Here is a 22,785-nt window from a genome sequence, read left to right as displayed (position 1 = left end):
GCAATAGAATTCTCCAACCGCCCCCCAACCAAATACTTAGCGACCATGCTACCCAAGGACAGCAATCAAGCAAAGGTGTTTCTAGAATCCCTACAGAAACTATTAGATCAGAAGGTGATTTGTCACGTTCCCCAAGAGGAGGAACAAGGGCTTCTACTCACACATCTTCGCAAAAAGAAAACCATCAGGCAAACTAAGGCTGATACTAAACCTCAAACCACTCAACCGAGGAATAAGATACAAGAGATTCAGAATGGAATCTATCTATTCAATCAGGAACATCCTACCGCAGGAGACATTCATGGCAACACTAGACTTACAGGATGCCTACCTACATGTCCCCATAAGGAAGGATCACCAAAAGTTTCTAAGGTTCGCAATCCAGGGGCCAGCAGCTACGCTGCACCTACAGTACACAGCTCTCCCCTTCGGAATCTCCTCGGCTCCAAGAATATTCTCAAAAATAATGGCGGAAGCGCTAAAAGGTCTAAGACAGGAGGGTATTGGAATAATACCATACTTAGACGACCTCCTGTTCTTTGCGGACTCAGCAGCAATCCTAGAAAACAACCTGCGCAAGAGTATGATCTATCTGCAAAACCTGGGATGGTTAATAAACGCAGAGAAATCGCAAATGATCCCAAGCCAGAGAGTAGTGTACCTGGGATACGTGCTGGACTCCAGACTGTCAAAAATTTTCCTAACAAAGGAAAAAGACGTAAAAATGACACAAGCAATTACGTCCCTGCTAAGGAACCATTCCACAACGATCAGGCACGGAATGTCCGTACTAGGACTGATGACGTCTTCCATTCCAGCCATCACCTGGGCACAAATTCACATGCGACCCTTACAGAACTACATTCTGTCCCAATGGGATGGCAGGCAAGCATCCCTAGAAAAATCCATTCCCGTCCCCGCCACAGTCAAACAAACACTCTACTGGTGGCTCAACCCACTTCGGGTCATCGAGGGGCGCAGATGGGCTCAAGTCAATCCAGTCAGCATCACCACCGATGCAAGCGCCCTAGGATGGGGAGCCCACATGGAAGGGCGGTTCTCGCAAGGGAAATGGGCACAAGCCTCCTCAAACTTGAGAGAGCTGAAAGCTGTGGGGGAAGCGCTAAAAACCTTCAAGCCAGCATTACAGGGGAAGGATGTAAAGATACAATCAGACAAACGACAGTCGCATACCTAAACAGACAAGGGGGCACAAAATCCCAAAAACTGATGAGACTGACACAATCTATCCTACTGTGGACAGAAGTGAACATAAGATCGATATCCGGTATTCATCTAAAAGGAACAGACAATACAGTGGCAGATTTCCTGAGCCGGAAAACGATAAAACACACGGAATGGTCACTAAACCAAACAACCTTCACTCAAATCACCCAGAAGTGGGGAATACCCGAAGTAGACCTATTTGCTTCCAGGGCGAACGCAAAATCTCTGATATTTTTCTCCCTGGACCCTACAGATGGCAACAGCGGGGTGGATGCTTTCAACCAAAACTGGAAATGGCATCTGTGCTATGCATTCCCTCCAACTGCCATAATCCCAAAAGTAATCCAAAAAATCAAGGCAGAGAAAACAACAGTAATACTAATAGCACCACACTGGCCCCAGAGAGCATGGTTCAGTCATTTAAAAAATCTCAGCATACAACCTCAACTGACACTGACGGACCGCCCGGATCTACTGTCACAAGGCCCAGTCAACCATCCGAACCACAAAATCTTGAAGCTCTCGGCTTGGTTACTGAGAGGGTAAAACTCCAGAACAAAGGCCTGTCGGACAGAGTAATCAACACCATCTTAAACAGCAGAAAGCCGGTAACGAGAGCCATCTATGAGAAAATAAGGGAAAAAATTTGTTTCTTGGTACGAAGACAGACCAATCTCCAACGGTGGGATAATTCCAATAGTTTTGGACTTCCTACAAGATGGTGCAGACAAAAACATATCACCAAGTACCCTGAAAGTACAAGTTGCAGCACTTTCCTCGGTCATGGATACTAGACTAGCGGAAGACCCGCTGATAAGACGATTCCTCATAGCTCTTAAAAGATCCAAACCAGCCAAATTGTACAAAACTTCCACCTGGGACATGGGCACAGTACTTAAGGGCTTTCTCTCCCCTCCGTTTGAACCTATCGAGGACAGCTCAGACAAAAACCTCACGTTAAAAACTGCGCTCCTTCTGGCCTTAGTATCCGCCAGAAGAGTGAGTGAGATCCAAGCTCTATCTTCAATAGAACCATACTGTCTAATACATCTGGACAAGATAATTCTCTCTCCAGATCCGGCCTTTCTACCCAAGGTCTCTTCTACATTTCACAGAACCCAAAACATCGTCATACCCTCACTTCCAACAACCATGGATAGTAGGAAAAGAAACATTTACAGCAAACTTGATGTAAGGAACACGCTCATAGCGTATCTCGAAAGAACAAAAGAATGGCGTAGAACGACCTCCCTCTTCATCCTCTATGCAGGAATCAACAGAGGGAAACCAGCTTCAAAAAGCACCATCAGCAGATGGATAAGGATGGCCATACAGATTACCTATAAGGCACAGAATCTCACTCCACCTAGTGAAATCAGAGCGCACTCAACTAGAGCCTGGGCAACCTCGGCCGCAGAGAAAGCAGGGGCAACTCCGGAGCAGATCTGCAGGGCAGCGACATGGTCGAGCTTCAGTACTTTCGCTAAGCACTACCGCATAGACCAGCTGTCTGACCAAGACCAAGCATTTGGTCGTAAAGTGCTCCAGTCTCTAACCCCACCCTAGTAAGTATTGCTTGATATATCCTCTCGGATGCTGCCCTGGAAGACGATTCGAGAAAACAGAGTTAGGTACCTGGTAACTCTTTTTCTAAGAAGTCTTCCAGGGCAGCACTAGTTCCCACCCTTGAAACAACAAAAACCAGGTACAGAGGGGGAGCTTGCAGCTTACAGGGAATTCCTTCGGTGCTTTAACATAACTGAGGCACACAGGTAAGAGTGTGAAATTTATAATGGTGGACTAATGTGTTTCCTGTTTTAGGGAGGAGGAGCCTATCTCTCGGATGCTGCCCTGGAAGACTTCTTAGAAAAAGAGTTACCAGGTACCTAACTCTGTTTTTCAACGAGTACACTCCACTCGGGACTGAAAATTTTCATTCAAAGTATTTTTGTACATAGTTAATAAATGCAAAAAAAAAAAAAAAAAGGTTGGTCCTAGAAAAATGCAAATGTGCTTACTGTGCCTCTGCTGACTGTCATTATTTGCCATTGTTTCCAGCTTTCTCTTCAGGCCAGCTACCTCCATATTATGGGGAGAGGGAGGTGTTATGTAGACCTAACACCAATGTTTAGATCTAAATATCATTCTTGGTAAATCCTTTGTTTCATAAATCTCATAAATTCACCAAATGTTAGCAGGTATAAATGCAGGCCAAGTGTTCCCAATTCTGTTCTCAACTCTGTACCCTTGGTTTATATGCGAGTTAGCTGCACTTTCCATAAACTTCTATTATGTCCCTCGGTTTGCATGCAGGACTTTAGTGCACTTTCAGAAAGCTCACCCAAACTGAATAATAGACTGTGATTTTAGCAGCTAACATACTGTGTGTTACTACAGTATAAAAGAGATGCTGATAGGAAGAGAGGGCAGAGTGATGGCCATACCAGTTTGCTGGTGGCTCCATCACTGTCCAGTCTTCAGGCTGGGACTGGGGTAAGGACACCACTTTATTCCTTTAATGCAATAGAGAACATGGTTTCATGGGTTTTAAAGCCATGACAATTGTACAGGAGCTAATAGACTCAAATCTGTAATTCTCCATGTCACTGTTCTTACTGCTGTAAACAGGTGATAGTTAAAATATTTTATGGTTTACTGTACCAGCTTTTACTTCCCTCCCCTGCCAAGCCAGAAAGTACACATTTTGATTTAGTTTCCTTTTTCTTCCTATTACAGAGAATTCATGAAGTGATGAATAGACCTAACATTACTCCAAACCTGAAGAACATCTTGAATCAGATAAGCACATATGATAACATCCCAAGAAAAAAAGCCAAATTTCAGGTAAGTCTAAAGCTAGGTTTGTTTGATTTTCTAATGGTTGGTATGGTCAAATTGATGGTCATTTTTGTAATTCTGAGAAAATTTAGAAGAATCGGAATGGGAAAAGTGGCTTGCACAAATTTCTAACAGTTTAGAAACAGGTTTCGTTCAGGAATTTCCATTCACTCTAAAAATTGATGGTTACAACAAACAACATTTTAAAGTATTTTAACCGCTTCCCGACCAGCCGCCGCAGTTATACTGCAGCAGGTTGGCTCCCCTGCGCGAGCTGTCGTAGCTATACGTCAGCTCGCAGGGTCGGGATAGCAGGATACTGATGCTCCTGGCCGACGGCCGCGATGACCGCCGTCCACGAGCGATCGTGTGCAGGAGACACAGAACAGGGACGAGTGCGTGTAAACACACACTTCCCTGTTCTGACAGGAGTGACAGATCGTGTGTTCCTATTAGCTAGGAACCACAATCCGTCACTTCCTCTAGTTAGTCCCCTCCATTTAGAATCGCCTCACAGGGAACACAGTTAACCCCTAGATTGCCCCCTAGTGTTAACCCTTCACTGCCAGTGACATTTTTAAAGTAATCAATGCATTTTTATAGCATTGATCGCTGTATTAATGGCAATGGTCCCAAAAATTGTCCGATGTGTCCGCCATAATGTCGCAGTCATGATAAAAAATTGCAGATCGCCACCATTACTAGTAATATTAAAAAAATATATATATATAAAAATGCTATAATTTGTAGACGCTATAACGCTATAACTTTTGCACAAACCAATTAATATTAACAGTTTTTTTGGTAGCGTTTTGATGAACTGGCAAGCACCAGCGGCATAGTACACCCCGGTCGTAGTCAAACCAGCACTGTAGTAACACTTGGTGACGTGGCGAGTCCCATAAGTGCAGTTCAAGCTGGTGAGGTGGCAAGCACAAGTAGTGTCGCGCTGCCACATTTTTATGTCCTCCCGAGTACCCCTACCCAACGAACCCCCCCAAAAAAGATGTTGTGTCTGCAGCAAGTGCGGATATAGGCGTGACACCCGCTATTATTGTCCCTCCTGTCCTGACAATCCTGGTCTTTGCATTGGTGAATGTTTTAAACGCTACCATTCACTAGTTGAGTATTAGCGTAGGGTACAGCATTGCACAGACTAGGCACACTTTCACAGGGTCTCCCAAGATGCCATCGCATTTTGAGAGACCCGAACCTGGAACCGGTTACAGTTATAAAAGTTACAGTTACAAAAAAAGTGTAAAAAAAAAAAAAACACAAACAAAAATATAAAATAAAAAATAGTTGTCGTTTTATTGTTCTCTCTCTCTCTCTATTCTCTCTATTGTTCTGCTCTTTTTTACTGTATTCTATTCTGCAATGTTTTATTGTTATTATGTTTTATCATGTTTGCTTTTCAGGTATGCAATTTTTTATACTTTACCATTTACTGTGTTTTATTGTTAACCATTTTTTTGTCTTCAGGTACGCCATTCACGACTTTGAGTGGTTATACCAGAATGATGCTTGCAGGTTTAGGTATCATCTTGGTATCATTCTTTTCAGCCAGCGGTCGGCTTTCATGTAAAAGCAATCCTAGCGGCTAATTAGCATCTAGACTGCTTTTACAAGCAGTGGGAGAGAATGCCCCCCCCCCCACCGTCTTCCATGTTTTTCTCTGGCTCTCCTGTCTCAACAGGGAACCTGAGAATGCAGCCGGTGATTCAGCCAGCTGACCATAGAGCTGATCAGAGACCAGAGTGGCTCCAAACATCTCTATGGCCTAAGAAACCGGAAGCTACGAGCATTTTATGACTTAGATTTCGCCGGATGTAAATAGCGCCATTGGGAAATTGGGGAAGCATTTTATCACACCGATTTTGGTATGGTCAGATGCTTTGAGGGCAGAGGAGAAATCTAGGGTCTAATAGACCCCATTTTTTTCAAAAAAGAGTACCTGTCACTACCTATTGCTATCATAGGGGATATTTACATTCCCTGAGATAACAATAAAAATGATTAAAAAAAAAAAAAAAAATGAAAGGAACGGTTTAAAAATAAGATAAAAAAGCAAAAAAATAATAAAGAAAAAAAAAAAAAGCACCCCTGTCCCCCCTGCTCTCGCGTTAAGGCGAACGCAAGCGTCGGTCTGGCGTCAAATGTAAACAGCAATTGCACCATGCATGTGAGGTATCACTGCGAAGGTCAGATCGAGGGCAGTAATTTTAGCAGTAGACCTCCTCTGTAAATCTAAAGTGGTAACCTGTAAAGGCTTTTAAAGGCTTTTAAAAATGTATTTATTTTGTTGCCACTGCACGTTTGTGCGCAATTTTAAAGCATGTCATGTTTGGTATCCATGTACTCGGCCTAAGATCATCTTTTTTATTTCATCAAACATTTGGGCAATATAGTGTGTTTTAGTGCATTAAAATTTTAAAAAGTGTGTTTTTTCCCCCAAAAATGCGTTTGAAAAATCGCTGCGCAAATACTGTGTGAAAAAAAAAATGAAACACCCACCATTTTAATCTGTAGGGCATTTGCTTTAAAAAAATATATAATGTTTGGGGGTTCAAAGTAATTTTCTTGCAAAAAAAAAATAATTTTTTCATGTAATCAAAAAGTGTCAGAAAGGGCTTTGTCTTCAAGTGGTTAGAAGAGTGGGTGATGTGTGACATAAGCTTCTAAATGTTGTGCATAAAATGCCAGGACAGTTCAAAACCCCCCCCAAATGACCCCATTGTGGAAAGTAGACACCCCAAGCTATTTGCTGAGAGTCATGTCGAGTCCATGGAATATTTTATATTGTGACACAAGTTGCGGGAAAGAGACAATTTTTTTTTTTTTTTTTGCACAAAGTTGTCACTAAATGATATATTGCTCAAACATGCCATGGGAATATGTGAAATTACACCCCAAAATACATTCTGTTACTTCTCCTGAGTACGGGGATACCACATGTGTGGGACTTTTTAGGAGCCTAGCCGCGTACGGGGCCCCGAAAACCAATCACCGCCTTCAGGATTTCTAAGGGTGTACAACTTTTATTTCACTCTTCACTGCCTATCACAGTTTCGGAGGCCATGGAATGCCCAGGTGGCACAAACCCCCCGCAATTCCACATATTCCCATGGCCTGTGTGAGCAATATATCATTTAGTGACAACTTTGTGCAAAAAAAAAAAAAAATTGTCACTTTCCCGCAACTTGTGTCAAAATATAAAATATTCCATGGACTCAACATGCCTCTCAGCAAATAGCTTGGGGTGTCTACTTTTCAAAATGGGGTCATTTGGGGGGGGGGGTTGTGCCATCTGGGCATTTTATGGCGTTCAAAACTGTGATAGGTAGTGAGGAGTAAAATCAAAAATGTACACCCTTAGAAATCCTGGCTGATTGGTTTTCGGGGCCCCGTACGCGGCTAGGCTCCCAAAAAGTCCCACACATGTGGTATCCCCATACTCAGGAGAAGCAGCTAAATGTATTTTGGGGTGCAATTCCACATATGCCCATGGCCTGTGTGAGCAATATATCATTTAGTGACAACTTTTTTTTTTTTTTGTCATTATTCAATCACTTGGGACAAAAAAAATGAATATTCAATGGGCTCAACATGCCTCTCAGCAATATCCTTGGGGTGTCTACTTTCCAAAATGGGGTCATTTGGGGGGGTTTTGTACTGCCCTGCCATTTTAGCACCTCAAGAAACGACATAGGCAGTCATAAATTAAAGGCTGTGTAAATTCCAGAAAATTTACCCTAGTTTGTAGGCGCTATAACTTTTGCGCAAACCAATAAATATATACTTATTGACATTTTTTTTACCAAAGACATGTGGCCGAATACATTTTGGCCTAAATGTATGACTAAAATTGAGTTTATTGGATTTTTTTTAGAACAAAAAGTAGAAAATATCATTTTTTTTCAAAATTTTCGGTCTTTTTACATGTATAGCGCAAAAAATAAAAATGGCAGAGGTGATCAAATACCATCAAAAGAAAGCTCTATTTGTGGGAAGAAAAGGACGCAAATTTCGTTTGGGTACAGCATTGCATGACCGCGCAATTAGCAGTTAAAGCGACGCAGTGCCAAATTGTAAAAAGTGCTCTGGTCAGGAAGGGGGTAAATCCTTCCGGGGCTGAAGTGGTTAAATCCAGTTTGTTCCTATTTAAATGACACTGCATACAGTTAAATTCCTCCAAGCTGATCTCTGCTAATGGATAGTGTAATGGGCACATACCAAACCAATAGCAGCAGTTAACCATGCATGGGGCAGGGACACCCAGGAACAATGGGTGTCCCTGGACAAACCAAGCAAGTTTGTCCTGCTCTTTTATTCAGTGCAGAAGGGTCTTTTACAGCAAGTACATTGTATAAAACAAACAAAATATCTGCTCGACTGAGCCACTAACTTAGCTTAGGCCAGTTCCTGACTAATAGGGTGTTCACCAGCACAAAAAGGCATGTCTTGTACCTTTTTATAGTGTTCTGTCAGCCTTTTAAACGCACATGAGCGAGAACCTTGACCATCCCACCCATCAGTTCACGTAAAAAAAAGACCTGTGGACAGCTGAGAGCAGTCATGAGGTCTGCTCCTAGGTAGGATGTTGCCAAGGGCTGGAGGCTTTATCCCACCCAAAGCACTACAGTCTCTGGGTTCCAGGATGCAGAACAGGACTTAAGCCATAAGCCTGTGAGACACCAAAGTGACGCATACACACCATCCACAATCCTGCCAGCCAGTGCCTCACCAGAACCAGTATACCTATGAGAAGAGTTCCCCTCTATTACTTTTCTGGGGCCAGCCCAAAATTTGGGATTTTCTTTTAATTACACTTTCAGTGATCATGGTAAACCATACTAAACCATACTAATAGGGTAGATCTCCCTAATGGGGGCATAGACAGCAATACAAACTGACAGGTGTGCTGTTCCCTCTCTACTCTGTTCAAAATAATAAAAAAAAGTCTTGCCTTTTAGTTATACTCCCTCTTTCAAGTTTTTATTTTCTTTGTCCCTTTTGGAGAGTTTCCCCCTCCATTTGAACCGGTGACCATCATCCCCAAGAATAAAAGCTAGAGGGGAAATCTAATTTTAGAGCTGTCCCCATATCAGGAAACAAGGGAACATATTAATGGGGCCACCTTTTCCAGGGACTATTGTCTAGGAGGAGACATCTGTACAGTTTATAGAAATCTCTAGTTTCTTGTTGTGTCTCCAGGATAGGAAGTGAAGGGAAATCTTCCTAGCGAGACACAGAAAACAAAAAATAAGCTGGCGGAGGTTTCCATACACTATCCAAAACTAAAGAAAAAAAGTGTTGGCGATACAGTAACTTTAAATGTACTGGAGCGTACACACGGTCGGACTTTTCGGCTACAAAAGTCCGACGGACTAAGTCCGGCGGACAATCCGATCGTGTGTGGGCTTCCCTGGACTTTTAGTGGACTTTTCCAGCCGCGAATCTGACGGACTTTAGATTTGGAACATGCTTCAAATCTTTACGTCGTAACTCCGCCGGACCCAGAAATCCGCTCGTCTGTGTGCTAGTCCGACAGACAAAAACCCACTCTAGGGCAGCTATTGGCTACTGGCTATCAACTTCCTTATTTTAGTCCGGTGTACGTCATCACGTACGAATCCGTCGTACTTTTGTGTGATCGTATGTAGGCAAGTCCGTTCCTTAGAAAGTGCGCCGCAAGTCCGCCAAAAGTCCGTCGAAAGTCTGTCGGACGGGCTGTCGGACTTTTGTAGTCGAAAAGTCCGACCGTGTGTATGCCCCATAACAGTTTTTTTATTTGCCAGGACTTCTGTTCAATCCCTCTTGTGAACCCCTCGGTGCACCAGTGTTAATTTCGTCAACAAAAACGTTCTCGTCAAAGTTTTCATCAGCGGCATTTTTACAGTGACGAAATGAAAAGTACAGCACATTTTCATCCACTGACAAAAACTATGCCGAAAATCAAATCAGGACGAGAATATGAGGCAAGGACGTTTACCCTTATGAACTAACTTCCGGTTTTCACGGAGTCCTGCCTGCTTCCGCTCCAAGCTAGTTGAAGAGACTGTGTGCACCGTCCGTGACAACTGTCAGCGCAGAACTGTGCATTACAGGCAGGCCTTCCGAGTCCTGACGAGAGTCCCACTCCGAGTCCCAACTCACGAGATGACCCCCACATCCAGAGCAGAGAGCAGTCTGAGTGTGTAGTACTAGTGTACAAAAGTACAGCAGGCCTGAGGCCACCGTTCGTCCAGAGCACTGTGTGTGCATTATTTATTACAGGCCTGGGTACTGTGCATTACAGGCCATCCCTTAGACCACCATCCAACACTGCAGCATTGCAGACCTCCTCTGACCAGTGACCACCGGCATGGTGGCATCCAGAGCACTGTGCATTAGAGGCCATCCCTCAGACCCGAGACCACCATCTAGCATTCTGCAGCATTATTGGCCTCCTCAGACCACCATCCAGAGCACACTGCAGCATTACTGGCCTCCTTAGACAGTCCAGAGCAGCTAAAGCTGTATCTGTGAGTTTGTTTAAAGCTTAATACCATAAATAGTAACATATTAGATTTTTTTTTTTTTTTTTTTTTTTTTTTACTCCAGGAGTATCTAATGAGTTTGGAAGTTCTAGAGAAATGGTTAAATAATGCATTACAATTTAACTAAACACATTCGATTTTAGTTGACTACAATGATTTTATTAGACTAAAATGCACTGGAGATTTTAGTCGACTAAAATACGATGACTAAAACTAAAATGGCATTTTAGTCCTAAGACTAAAGCCTCGTACACCCGATCAGATTTTTGGCAGGGAATTGTTAGATGACAGACTGTTTGCCTAAAATCTTACTGGTAGTACGTTTCTTCAGACAATTGTTGTCCAGCTTTCCGCCAACAAATGTTGGATGGCAGGCTAGTAAATTTTCGGCGGACAACGGTCTGTTGTCAGATTTTCGTATAGTGTGTACACAAGTCCATCACACAAAAGTCCAAAGTACAAACACGCATCCTCGGAATCAATGCTCACCAAACATGACATTAGCAGAAGGTGCCCAAAGGGTGGCGCTCAAGAGCTGAAATTCTACATAGTACGTCACTACATTTGTGTTTGTTGGCCGACAATTGTGTGCCGCTAGTATGCAAGTTCCTGGCACACGCCCTTCGGACAAAAGTCCGATGCTCTGTTGGCCAACAATACGATTGTGTGTATGAGGCTTAAGAGTAAAACTAAATCGAAATTTGCTGCCAAAATTAACACTGCAGTGCACCTCCACAGTATATACCCAGATGGTGACACCACTATACCAAGTTTTTAGCTTAGACTTCCAGCCTGTTGGACTACATGAACATCACCACACTGATGAGAGTTTCTCTGTGCTCGCCTGCTGTACCTAAGCAAATACCTTTTGGTATCTACAACATGTTAGGATTGTAGGACTGTGCCCTGCAATTGAGCCTGCTTTGACCACACAGCATGCTATTGACTTTTGTACGTGATGGGGGGGGGGGGGGGGAGACACATTTTTGTTATACCAACTGTGTTTAAATGCATTTTCATGTAACTTTCTTACATACTGTCTTACGTGATAATGGATTAAATGCACAATTTTAATTATTATGGTTGGTGAAGTTTTTATTTTCATAGTGTTGCAAATGCTGGAGAACTAGTAAAATCTGCTGTTTTTTAATCATGCTTAAAATGCCGTGCCTCAATTCCTGTCATCTGTCCTATGCCAGGAATAGGTTAGTAATGCATAAATGTTAATGCAAAGGGTAAGATCTTGATTTTTCTTTTAGCGATCTATGCACTACTTTGTGCTGCCTCAAATAAGGAAAAAGAGGCATATCCCGCTTAGAATCGGTAGCCCAGGGAGAGCCCCACTGTGGACGGCTACAGTTCTGCTTTACCTATACTCGCTATTAATCTGTTACTAAACCCAGGACCCTGCATTCACTATATCTGGTCTCCCACAGTACACAGAAATGCAGTTATTTTAGTAAATATAAACTGCTAAATACCTTTTCTCATCAGCAGTATATAGCAGTCTTGTTACTTCAATCCGTGTCCAGCCGAGCACTGGTTAAAGCTTGTACCGAGTTTTCATTCTCTAACTGTCCTATGAGACTGCATGACCCCTGACCCATTGTCTGGACAGTGCTGATTGGTCCTATGCATATCACATGCACCCTCCCAAAAAAAAAAAACTAGCAATACACACCACACTGAGCGTGTGCAGAGTGCCTTCAAGGCTTCAGCAAGCAGATTGGGGATTGTGGAAGGAGGGGAGGATCAGAGAGAACAGGATCAAACAGCCTTTTTACACGATGCACATGATTAACCCCACAATGAGTATAACAAGCATGCTTTACTGCATATAGAGACTGATTTCAGTGTTGTGGGTTTAGTAACACATTAACCTGGACCATTTGAAATGGCAGACACCCATGTGTTGCTTCAGCTGTCTCCCATACCACCCTTGAAGCCCAGTGTACTCTATTATGCAAATACCGACCAAATCTGAAAAAGACATACTCGGACTCACCCCTCTCACATTGGGGACCAAAAGTGAGGTACAGGGCAAGATGGGTTGGAGTTTTCCTTTTTATTTTTTGAAAAAACGCTTGTTTTTTTGGTTTTGCAGAACTGGATGAAGAACAGCCTAAAAATTCACAATCAAGCTATACAAGACCAAGTTTGGGAGATTTTCTCAGAAGCCACCAGCACAGTAAGTATTGTTCAAGTAAATGCTAATGAATGGTGCATATGCTACTCTGACATTTTACTTAGAATTTCTGAATAAATTCACAGACAAAGGAAGCAGCTGGCAAAGAAACGGGAAAAGCAGAGGACACAGCTGTTCCTGAAGAAACATCTCAACCTTCAGAAACCATGGAAGGAACTAAGAAGAGGAACAAAAGGGAACGCAAGGAGGAAAGGCAGAAAAAGAATAAAAAAGAAAAGAAGGATCTGAACTCAGAGGAACACACGGAAAATGAAACAAATAAAAAGGGCAAGAAACGCAAAATAGAAGAGGAGTGTCAAGAGGACGATGATGAGGATAGAACAGACAAAAAAAGAAAAAAGAAAAAGAAACGTGAAAATGATTGCGAGGATGTCCAGGAGAATGGCGAAGAAGAGCAAACAACACAGAGGAGGAAACCTGAAGAATCACAAGGTATCTGTCTGGTGCAGTTAGATGTTTTTTTTGGAAACTGGCTTTAGTGTAGCTAAGCTACCCTTGTGGCATTTGTGGACCATTCTTCCCTGCCTCAGCCTTACTGCCCTGTGGGAAACTTACCATAATGCAGAGCAGGTCAAGCAGGTTGCTGGGATAGCAGAGTATCTCATGCAGGATCAGCTCAGAGTACAGGGAAGTTTCCCTTTTTATCTCCTTTTGTTGGTTGTGAGATATTGCATAACCAAGTGTTCCTATGGCAGCTCTGCACTATAGTATATCATAGTAAAATTACAGCAGGGGACAGTAAAGATAGCGTAGGAACCAGATTGCCCACCGCCTCTAGAGTGGTCTTCTTTGTAGCTGTTTTGGTGCATAAGTCTGCACTACTGATGCTCTAAGCTGAATGGTGCTGTTTCCCAGTCAATGGTGAGGGGACAAGCTGAACTACATAAATGTATAGTTTAATGCCACGTACACATGGTCGGACTTTTTCGGCTACAAAAGTCCGACGGACTTTTGGCGGACTTGCGGCGAACTTTCTAATGAACGAACTTAACTACATACGATCACACAAAAGTCCGACGGATTCGTACGTGATGACGTACACCGGACTAAAATTAGGAAGTTGATAGCCAATAGCTGCCCTAGCATCGGTTTTTGTCCGTCGGACTAGCATACAGACGAGCGGATTTCTGGGTCCGGCGGAGTTACGACGTAAAGATTTGAAACCTGTTCCAAATCTAAAGTCTGTCAGATTTGCGACTGGAAAAGTCCGCTGAAGGTCCGGTGAAGCCCACACACGATCGGATTGTCCGCCGGATTTGGTCCGTCGGACCAGTCCGACCGTGTGTACGCGGCATGAGGCTAGGCTATGGACTTTAACCGCTTCAATACAGGGCATTTTCACCCCCTTAATGCCCAGACCAATTTTTAGTTTTCAGCGCTGTCACACTTTGACAATTGCGCGGTCATGCAACACTGTACCCAAATAAATTTTTATGTTTTTTTCCCCACAAATAGAGCTAGCTTTTGGTGGTATTTGATCACCTCTACGTTTTTTTTTTTTTTTTTTTTTTTTTGCGCTATAAACAAAAGAGCGACAATTTAAAAAAAAAAAACACAATATTTTTTACTTTTTGCTATAATAAATATCCCAATTTAAAAAAAAAAAAAAGTAATTTTTTTTTCCTCAGTTTAGGCTGATATGTATTCTTCTACATATTTTTGGTAAAAAAAAATCACAATAACCATATATTGTTTGGTTTGCGCAAAATTTATAGCGTCTACAAAATACAGGCTAGATTTGATGGCATTTTTAATCATTTATTTTTTTTACTAGTAATGGCAGCGAACTGCATTTTTTTTTTTTTTTTTTTTTCATGACTGTGACATTGCAACGGAAATATCGGACACTTTTGACACATTTTTAGGACCATTTACATTTATACAGCGATCAGTGCTATAAAATTGCACTGATTACTGTGTAAATGTGACTGGCAGGGAAGGGGTTAATTATGTTTCCTAGGGAGTGATGGGGGGGCGGGGACTCACAAGGGGAGGAGACCAATCGGTGTTCCTCTGTACTGGGAACACAGATCGGTCTCCTCTCACCTGACAGGACGTGGATCTGTGTGTTTACACACACAGATTCCTGGTCCTGCTGTGTTCACAGGCAATTTCGGGTACCCGGCTGACATCTCGGGCACTCGCAACGGGTCCCGTGCGGTGCGTGCACGCCCCCCCTAGACGGCCGGGAAGCCCAGGACGTCATATGACTCCCGCCCAGGATGGGAGATCCCTCCTGCGGACCTCATATTACTATAGCCGGGTAATGAAGTGGTTAAACTTTTTACATATATTATATTAAAAAAAAACCTGTAATTTCGATTTAAATTTGATTTAACCACTTAAGGACTAACCTCGTTTTGGAATTTAGGTGTTTACATGTTTAAAACAGGTTTTTTTGCTAGAAAATTACTATATATAAAAAACATTATATATTGTTTTTTTTCTAACACCCTAGAGAATAAAATGGCGGTCATTGCAATACTTTTTTTCACACCGTATTTGCGCAGCGGTCTTACAAGTGCACTCTTTTTGGAAAAAAAATCACTTTTTTGAATAAAAAAAAAAAAAAAAACAACAGTAAAGTTAGTCCAATTTTTTTTTTTTTTATATTGTGAAAGATAATGTTACGCCGAGTAAATTGATACCCAACATGTCACACTTCAAAATTGCGCCCGCTCGTGGAATGGCGTCAAACTTTTACCCTCAAAAATCTCCATAGGTGACATATAAAAAAAACTCTACAGGTTGCATGTTTTGTGTTACAGAGGAGGTCTAGGGCTAGAATTATTGCTCTCGCTCTACCGATCGCGGCGATACCTCACATGTGTGGTTTGACCACCGTTTTCATATGCGGGCGCTACTCACGTATGCGTTCGCTTCTGTGCGCAAGCTCGTCGGGACGGGGCGTGTTAAAGAATTTTTTTTTTCTTATTTATTTTACTTAATTTTATTTATTTTTTCACTGTTTAAAAAGAAAAAAAAAATGGGTCACTTGTATTCCTATTACAAGGAATGCAAACATCCCTTGTAATAGAAAAAAAGCATGACAGCACCTCTTAAATATGAGATCTGGGGTCAAAAATTCCTCAGATCTCATATTTGGACTAAGATGCAAAAAAAAAAAAAAAAAAAAAAAAGTAACTTGAAGAAATGACAACAGAAAAATGTGCCTTTAAGACGTATGGGCGGAAGTGATGTTTTGACGTCGCTTCCGCCCTCCAATGGTATGGAGACGGGTGGGGGCCATCTTCCCCTCACTTGTCTCCATACACGGACAGGTCCCGATCGCCTCCGCCGCTACCGACGGCTCCGGTAAGCGGCGGGAGGGGGGTGGCACCTCTCCTGCCGCCGATAACGGTGATCTTGCAGCGAATCCGCCACAGAGACCACCATTATCGTAAACAGAACCACCGGCTCTACAGATGGGCAGCTGCTGCCATTACCGAGATATCCGTCTTCAAACTGCCGACATATATGTACAGGAGCCGGTCGGTAAGTGGTTAAAGCAAGACTTCACCATTTTGTGTAGCTGCAGATACTGCAATCCATCCACAGGTTTTGCAACAGCAGTAGTGGGTGGTTCAAGTTAGATCTTGGCATTTGCTCTTTCCATCCCAGAGCTCTTGCTCTGTGTTATAAATTAGAGATTGAAGTGCTGTCGTCATATCTGAAAGTACTTGTACTATAAACCTTGAGGATGAATTACTTCACGGTAAACCGTATTGTGTGTGGCAGCGGTCAACCCACGCTCTTAATACAAGAACTTCTGATGTAATGCTTAGAAACACATCCCACAGGTCAGAGTCCAACATTGATATAATAAACACCACACTTCTAATGCTATTTCTTTTCATTAACTTTTATTGAAGTGGATAGCTTTGACTAAGACTGATAGAAAAGATTAAAGTGACACTAAGCTCTGGTTAAAAAAAAAAAAATCCATTTAACCACTTCCCGCCAGCCGAACGCTCTCGGTGAGTGGGCTTAAACGCTGAGTGGCTGCATATATGTGGCCCTGCGTAAAAACAAATTACCATGCTAGTTCCCAGTACGGTAAATGGTGGGTACTAGAAAGCTCCCAATGTATACTTGCGATTGAGATCTTTCCGATCATGTGACAGCCAAACACGGTAGTCACATGATCGAAATGACCGCCTCCACCTTCCAGCATATAGAACCTCTTAAAGGGCTGGGAGGCCGTGGCAGGAAGGGGTTAAGTATGTATTAACTTAAAAAGGTACTACCTCCTCCGAATCTCCAAATTTCTTTGTTTTTGTTGCTGTTGTTTGACTTTCGGTAAAGGATGGCTGCGTTCATTCTTTATGGTCACACTGTATGTAGGAATGTAGCCACCGTCTCATGCTCGCTCCTGAGAAGGACTATAAACTATGGACTATACGCTTTAGGATTTGTAGTGTGCATAGAGCAGTGCACGTGACTGCAGCTAACATGCACTGTTAATTACAAACAAACAGAAGTGAAAGGGGTAAAAGAGAGGTTTAGGTGAGAAGATGTACAGAGACAGAAAAAAATGAAGAAGGTAAAAAACAAAAAAACTTTGCGCTGTATCTTTAATGTGGTAGTAAACCGCCTTTCTTTTGTTTTTTGTTTTAGTTTTTAAACTTGCAAGGCTAAGTTATAATGTGCTAGTATGCATCGCATGTGAAATTTACCTTAAAATGAAGCCATCTAGCAGCACGCTGTCACCACTGAAAGGGCTTCCATCTTTACCCGGTCTTCCTTCTGGGTTGGCAGGCTCCGGTCCTTTGATTGGATGAGCAGCGATGACGTCACTCCCGCTAATGTGCGTGGGGGCCGCTGTTCATGCACAGGAAGGAACGGCACGGGTATGCGCTAGTGACATCACAGGCGGCTTCGCAAATAAATATCTCCTAAACGGTGCATGTTTAGGAGATATATACTGTGACTATAGGTAAGTCTTATTGTAGACTTACCTATGAGTAAAAATCAACCAGGGGAGTTTACTCCCACTTTAATGTATTACTACTTGACTTTTCATATTAATATTGACGTTGAGACTGTTCTCTATTACCTGGTTGATCCTGCTTGTGCCCCTCCTCTTGATATTAAACTGACCATACTATGCATGGCAGCCAATCCATGCTAGCATCATTAGTTTTCATCCTTTGTCATCCAGCATTCAGATACAGGCAGGCTGTGCAATCGCACAGCGTGCTTGTATCTTCCATAGTCGGTGTAAAAACATGTCCCTCGCCTATCTCTCGTGCCTTGACTGACAGCATATTTCCCTCTAGCCATTCCTCCCTTCCTCTTTGTGAAGATGCCCTGTCCCCCAGACGTGTCTGCCCCCTGGCTCGCAGTCTCTGCTCTAATTCATCCCAAAGGTATTCTATTGGGTTGATGTCAGGACTCTGTGCAGGCCAGTCAAGTTCCTCCACCCCAAACTCGCTCACATGTCTTTATGGACCTTGCTTTGTACACTGGTCCAAATCATTTGGTGGAGGGGGGATTATGGTGTGGGGTTTTTCAGGGGTTGGGCTTGGCCCCCTAGTTCCAGTGAAGGGAACTCTTAAGGCATCAGCATACCAAGAAATTTTGGACAATTTCATGCTCCCAACTTTATGGGAACAGTTTGGGGATGATCCTTCCTGTTCCAACTTGACTGCACACCAGTGCACAAAGCAAAGTCCATAAAGAAATGGATGAGCGAGTTTGGGGTGGAGGAACTTGACTGACCTGCACAGAGTCCTGACCTCAGCCCGATGGAACACCTTTGGGATGAATTATAGTGGAGACTGTGAGCCAGGCCTTCTCTCCAACATCAGTACCTGACCTCACAAATGCACTTCTGGAAGAATGGTCAAACATTCCCATAGACACACTCCTAAACCTTGTGGACAGCCTTCCCAGAAGAGTTGAATCTGTTATAGCTGCAAAGGGTGGGCCAACTCAATATTGAACCCTACGGACTAAGACTGGGATGCCTTTAAAGTTCATGTGTGTATAAAGGCAGGTGTCCTAAAACTTTTGGCAATATAGTTTATGTTCGGGCTTTGGAGCATACAGATTTACTGCAAACCACCTTTTTAATACCAGGTATTTTCACTGTAGCCTGTTCATGCACATAACAGACGTTTTAAAAATTCCATAAACATAAGATTTGTTCATTCACAAGGCATTGAAGCACAATCCTAATAGTGTATACCTCGGTATGTCTGGCCCAATGTATATTTCTGATACGTTCTACACGAACCCACAGGCTGTGTACATTAAATAAACCCCCTTGTTTAAAATGGTACAAACATACCATCCAGTGACGAGTGTTTGGCTACGTTTTTATTTTAACAAAAACATGTACCCCATGAAGAATACATCAATGTACCACCTATCAACCTACAGGTCTAAAACTTTTTTTTTTTCGTGGCAATGCCTTGCCTGCTTGTCAGAAATGAAATCTGCACCTCACTTATTCTGTAATATAAATCAATCTTAGATCTTGTGATATGCCTTTTTTGAGGTTGAAAATCATTCACTGAAAGTATTGAAGACGGGTATTTTCAGAAAGAGGTCAGCAATAGTAGTCGCGATGCACCGACATTTCATATGTTGTCTCCTCTGCATAAACTGTTCACTTTACGTAAAGTTTTTTTTATTCCTAACAGAACAAGAAGATGATGTAGAAAACTGTGGGGAGGAGGAAAATGATGAAGAGAATAGTGCTAATAAAGGTAAAGGTGCATTTATTGCTAGACAAGGTTTACATATTTTTTTTGTTTTTTCTTCTTTTTTTTCATTCCCCCAGTATCGCTTTAGGAATAGACTTAAAGCGGTTATAAACCTCACATATACCCAGTGAAGTGTACAGCCCTGGGTGATACACAAAGATGAAACAAATCCCCCTACATAAGTTGTGTCTGTCTGTCTGCAGTCTTCTCTTCTCTACATCCGTTCAAAGTGCAGAATTTCTAAAGCTTGTCTGAGATGGTAGAGAGCTGATTATTACACTGCAGAGCTCAGTGAGGAGAGCTCTGAGAGCTGATTGGAGGGAAGAGACCCTCCTTCACACAGGAACAGAGCTGAGGCTGTCAATCAGCTGGAGCTTTCTCCCTTGTCGCCATTTTTTCTCTTGGTGTCAGGAAAACTTGTCAGAAGTGACTCATGCTGATAGTGGAGGAATGAAGTAGCAGCCAGAAATGACGCTTAGTGCTGTTAAAGTGGATGTAAACCCGAAATTTTTTTTTTCTTTGATGTCATAATGTAGAGTATAAGATTTCCTATCATTTGAGCCCAGTCTTGCCACAAAGAGTTAATCCAGCTCTGAGCAATCCTCTTTTATTGTTCAGTGAGATAAATCTTGACAAACTGAGAAAAACTTTGTCAAATCCTCCCCCTTGCTGTGAGTGACAGGTGATTTACATATCTCGTGCACTAGCCTAAGAGACAGGCATTATTTTTTAATTCCCTCCCCCACTCCTTTCTTCAGCAGCTCTGCAAGGATTGGCTGTTCCACACCTCAGCATGATTTGACATGCTGAAGTCATGTGGTTACTTTCCTGTGTTTTCACTGGATGTTAGAGATCATAGCAGAAGTTCAGTGTAAGAAATACACAGGAGAAAATGCATATTGACAAGGGGAGTGTAGAGGTGGGCGGGGAGTCTACTGACATCACGACTCCACCCACCGAGCTCCAGACAACAGACCCACCCACAGAATCTGCAGTTTTTCGGGTCTCATAACAGACAGAGGGGAGACATTTGACAGGTAAAGATACAGGCAGGAGACATGTATATCCTTATAGATAACCCCTATGGCAGTAGTTTAGAAAGGATGACATTGGGTTTACATCCACTTTAATTGAGACAGCTACACACTATAGAGGGATATGCTTTGTTCATATTTCATGTCTGAGGTTTACAACCTACTCCTAGAATTACAAAGTGTTAAATGCTCATTATGTCTATGGGGTACAATAACAGGCACTTTTACTTGCTTTACACCAATGACTGCTTGGCATCATCATGTACAATGCTGGACCAGTAACTCTGTATTGTACGTTAATGAAGCAAGAGTGCGACCACAGCCGTAAGTGGCTTCGAGGGGAGGCAGTGTGGGATTGGTCGCACTGCTGGAGGGACTCTGCTGAAAGGCAGAACTATATCTTTTTATTTCAGCCGCTAGACATAACAAGCATTTAACTCTTGCAGTGCAATGGGACCACTGCAAGGTTGGAATTTGTTTAACTTTAATAACCTTGTGAACTAGAAAAGAAAAACCATTTTAAATTGCAGTATAATGGAAAAAAGCAGGTTACTATTTTAACTGGAGACTTGTTTACATTGTGGTGTTCAGTAATACATTGCCACCAATCAGAAGCCAGCTTCTAAGCAGTTTAAAATAGTCATGCTACTAAAGATTGATTTGTCCTATTGGTTACGGCACACCATTTCCCTTCTATTGCCTTGTGTTCCTGCAAGGAAAATCTGGCAGCCTGTTAGTCACTTCTTGTCATTTCCGTGGCCTAATCTCCTGGCTCTTTACATGACAACTAGGAAAAATATTGTTTGCACATGTAACCCTTAGCTTAGTTGTGTATAAAAGAGTTACAGATCTTGTCTTCTTTCCTTCATTGTGTACATCATTAGACTTAGCCTGATTGTATTTATAATGGTATTAATAGTGATTGGTATGATGACACAGTTGAGTTAAGCCTGGATAAACTGTTCACCTGTATTTTACAGGTAAATTTAACTGGAAGGGAACTATCAAAGCTGTATTAAAGCAGGCTCCTGACAATGAACTTCCCATCAAGAAACTGAGGAAGAAGGTAAACTGTGCTAATAAATACAGTATCTCAAAAAAGTGAGTACACCCCTCACATTTTTGTAAATATTTTATTACATCTTTCATGTGACAACACTGGAGAAATTACACTTTTTTACAATTTAAAGTAGTGAGTGTACAGCTTGTATAAGTGTAAATTTCCTATCCCCTCAAAATAACTCAACACGCAGCCATTAATGTCTAATGTCTAAACTGCTGGCAACAAAAGCGAGTGCACCCCTAAGTGATAATGTTCAAATTGGGCCCAATTAGCTATTTTCCCTCCCCAGTGTCATGTGACTTGTTAGTGTTACAAGGTCTCAGGTGTGAATGGGGAGCAGGTGTGTTAAATTTGGTGTTATCACTCACTCTCTCAGTTCAGCAGGGCACCTCATGGCAACAAACTTTCTGAGGATCTAAAAAAAAATTGTTGCTCTACATTAAGATGACCTAAACTATAAGAAGATTGCCAAGACCCTGAAACTGAGCTGCAGCACGGTGGCCACGACCATGCAGCGGTTTAACAGGACAGGTTCCACTCAGAACAGGCCTCGCCATGGTTGACCAAAGAAGTTAAGTGCACATGCTCAGCGTCATATTTAGAGGTTGTCTTTTGGGAAATAGACGTATGAGTGCTGCCAGCATTGCTGCAGAGGTTGAAGTGGTGGTGAAGAGGTCAGCCTGTCAGTGTTCAGACCATACGCCACACACTGCATCAAATTGGTCTACATGGCTGTCATCGCAGAAGGAAGCCTCTTCTAATGAGCATGCACAAGAAAGCCCGCAAACAGTTTGCTGAAGACAAGCAGAATAAGGACATGGATTATTGGAACCATGTCATGTGGTCTGATGAGACCAAGATACACTTATTTGGTTCAGATGGTGTCAAGCGTGTGTGGCGACAACCAGGTAAGGAGTACAAAGACAAAGTGGCCTTTGAGAACGTCCAGTGACGAAACGCGTAAGGCAGAGCCACGCTCTTACGTCACACCCGGAACTTTCCAGCTTGGAACGCAGTTGGTACGCACTCCACAGACTGGCTTCCCGTACACTGTTCCTGTGTTTCCTCGCTCAGCTTATTATCGCCATTAGCGATTGTGCTTTTTATACATTTTATTTTTAAATAAATCCTTTTTACTACACTATGGGAGCCCCTTGTTTTTTCCCGT

At 42.5% G+C, this 22,785-nt stretch overlaps 1 protein-coding gene across 2 annotated transcripts in view; it reads left to right on the top strand.

Annotated features, from left to right (window-relative positions):
• LYAR (Ly1 antibody reactive) overlaps positions 1-22,785 on the top strand; it is a 46,252-nt gene that overhangs the window by 17,159 nt on the left and 6,308 nt on the right. For both annotated transcript variants that reach the window (XM_073610201.1, XM_073610193.1), the window contains exons 4-8: positions 3,964-4,071; positions 12,709-12,792; positions 12,876-13,242; positions 19,458-19,523; positions 21,535-21,620. In XM_073610201.1, the coding sequence (XP_073466302.1) occupies positions 3,964-4,071; positions 12,709-12,792; positions 12,876-13,242; positions 19,458-19,523; positions 21,535-21,620 (711 nt within the window). The remainder of the gene's footprint in view (positions 1-3,963; positions 4,072-12,708; positions 12,793-12,875; positions 13,243-19,457; positions 19,524-21,534; positions 21,621-22,785) is intronic.

The sequence above is a fragment of the Aquarana catesbeiana genome, linkage group LG01 (genome assembly GCF_042186555.1).
Source record: "Aquarana catesbeiana isolate 2022-GZ linkage group LG01, ASM4218655v1, whole genome shotgun sequence".
NCBI lineage: Eukaryota > Metazoa > Chordata > Amphibia > Anura > Ranidae > Aquarana > Aquarana catesbeiana.
This window is presented reverse-complemented; position numbering and strand designations above follow the sequence as displayed.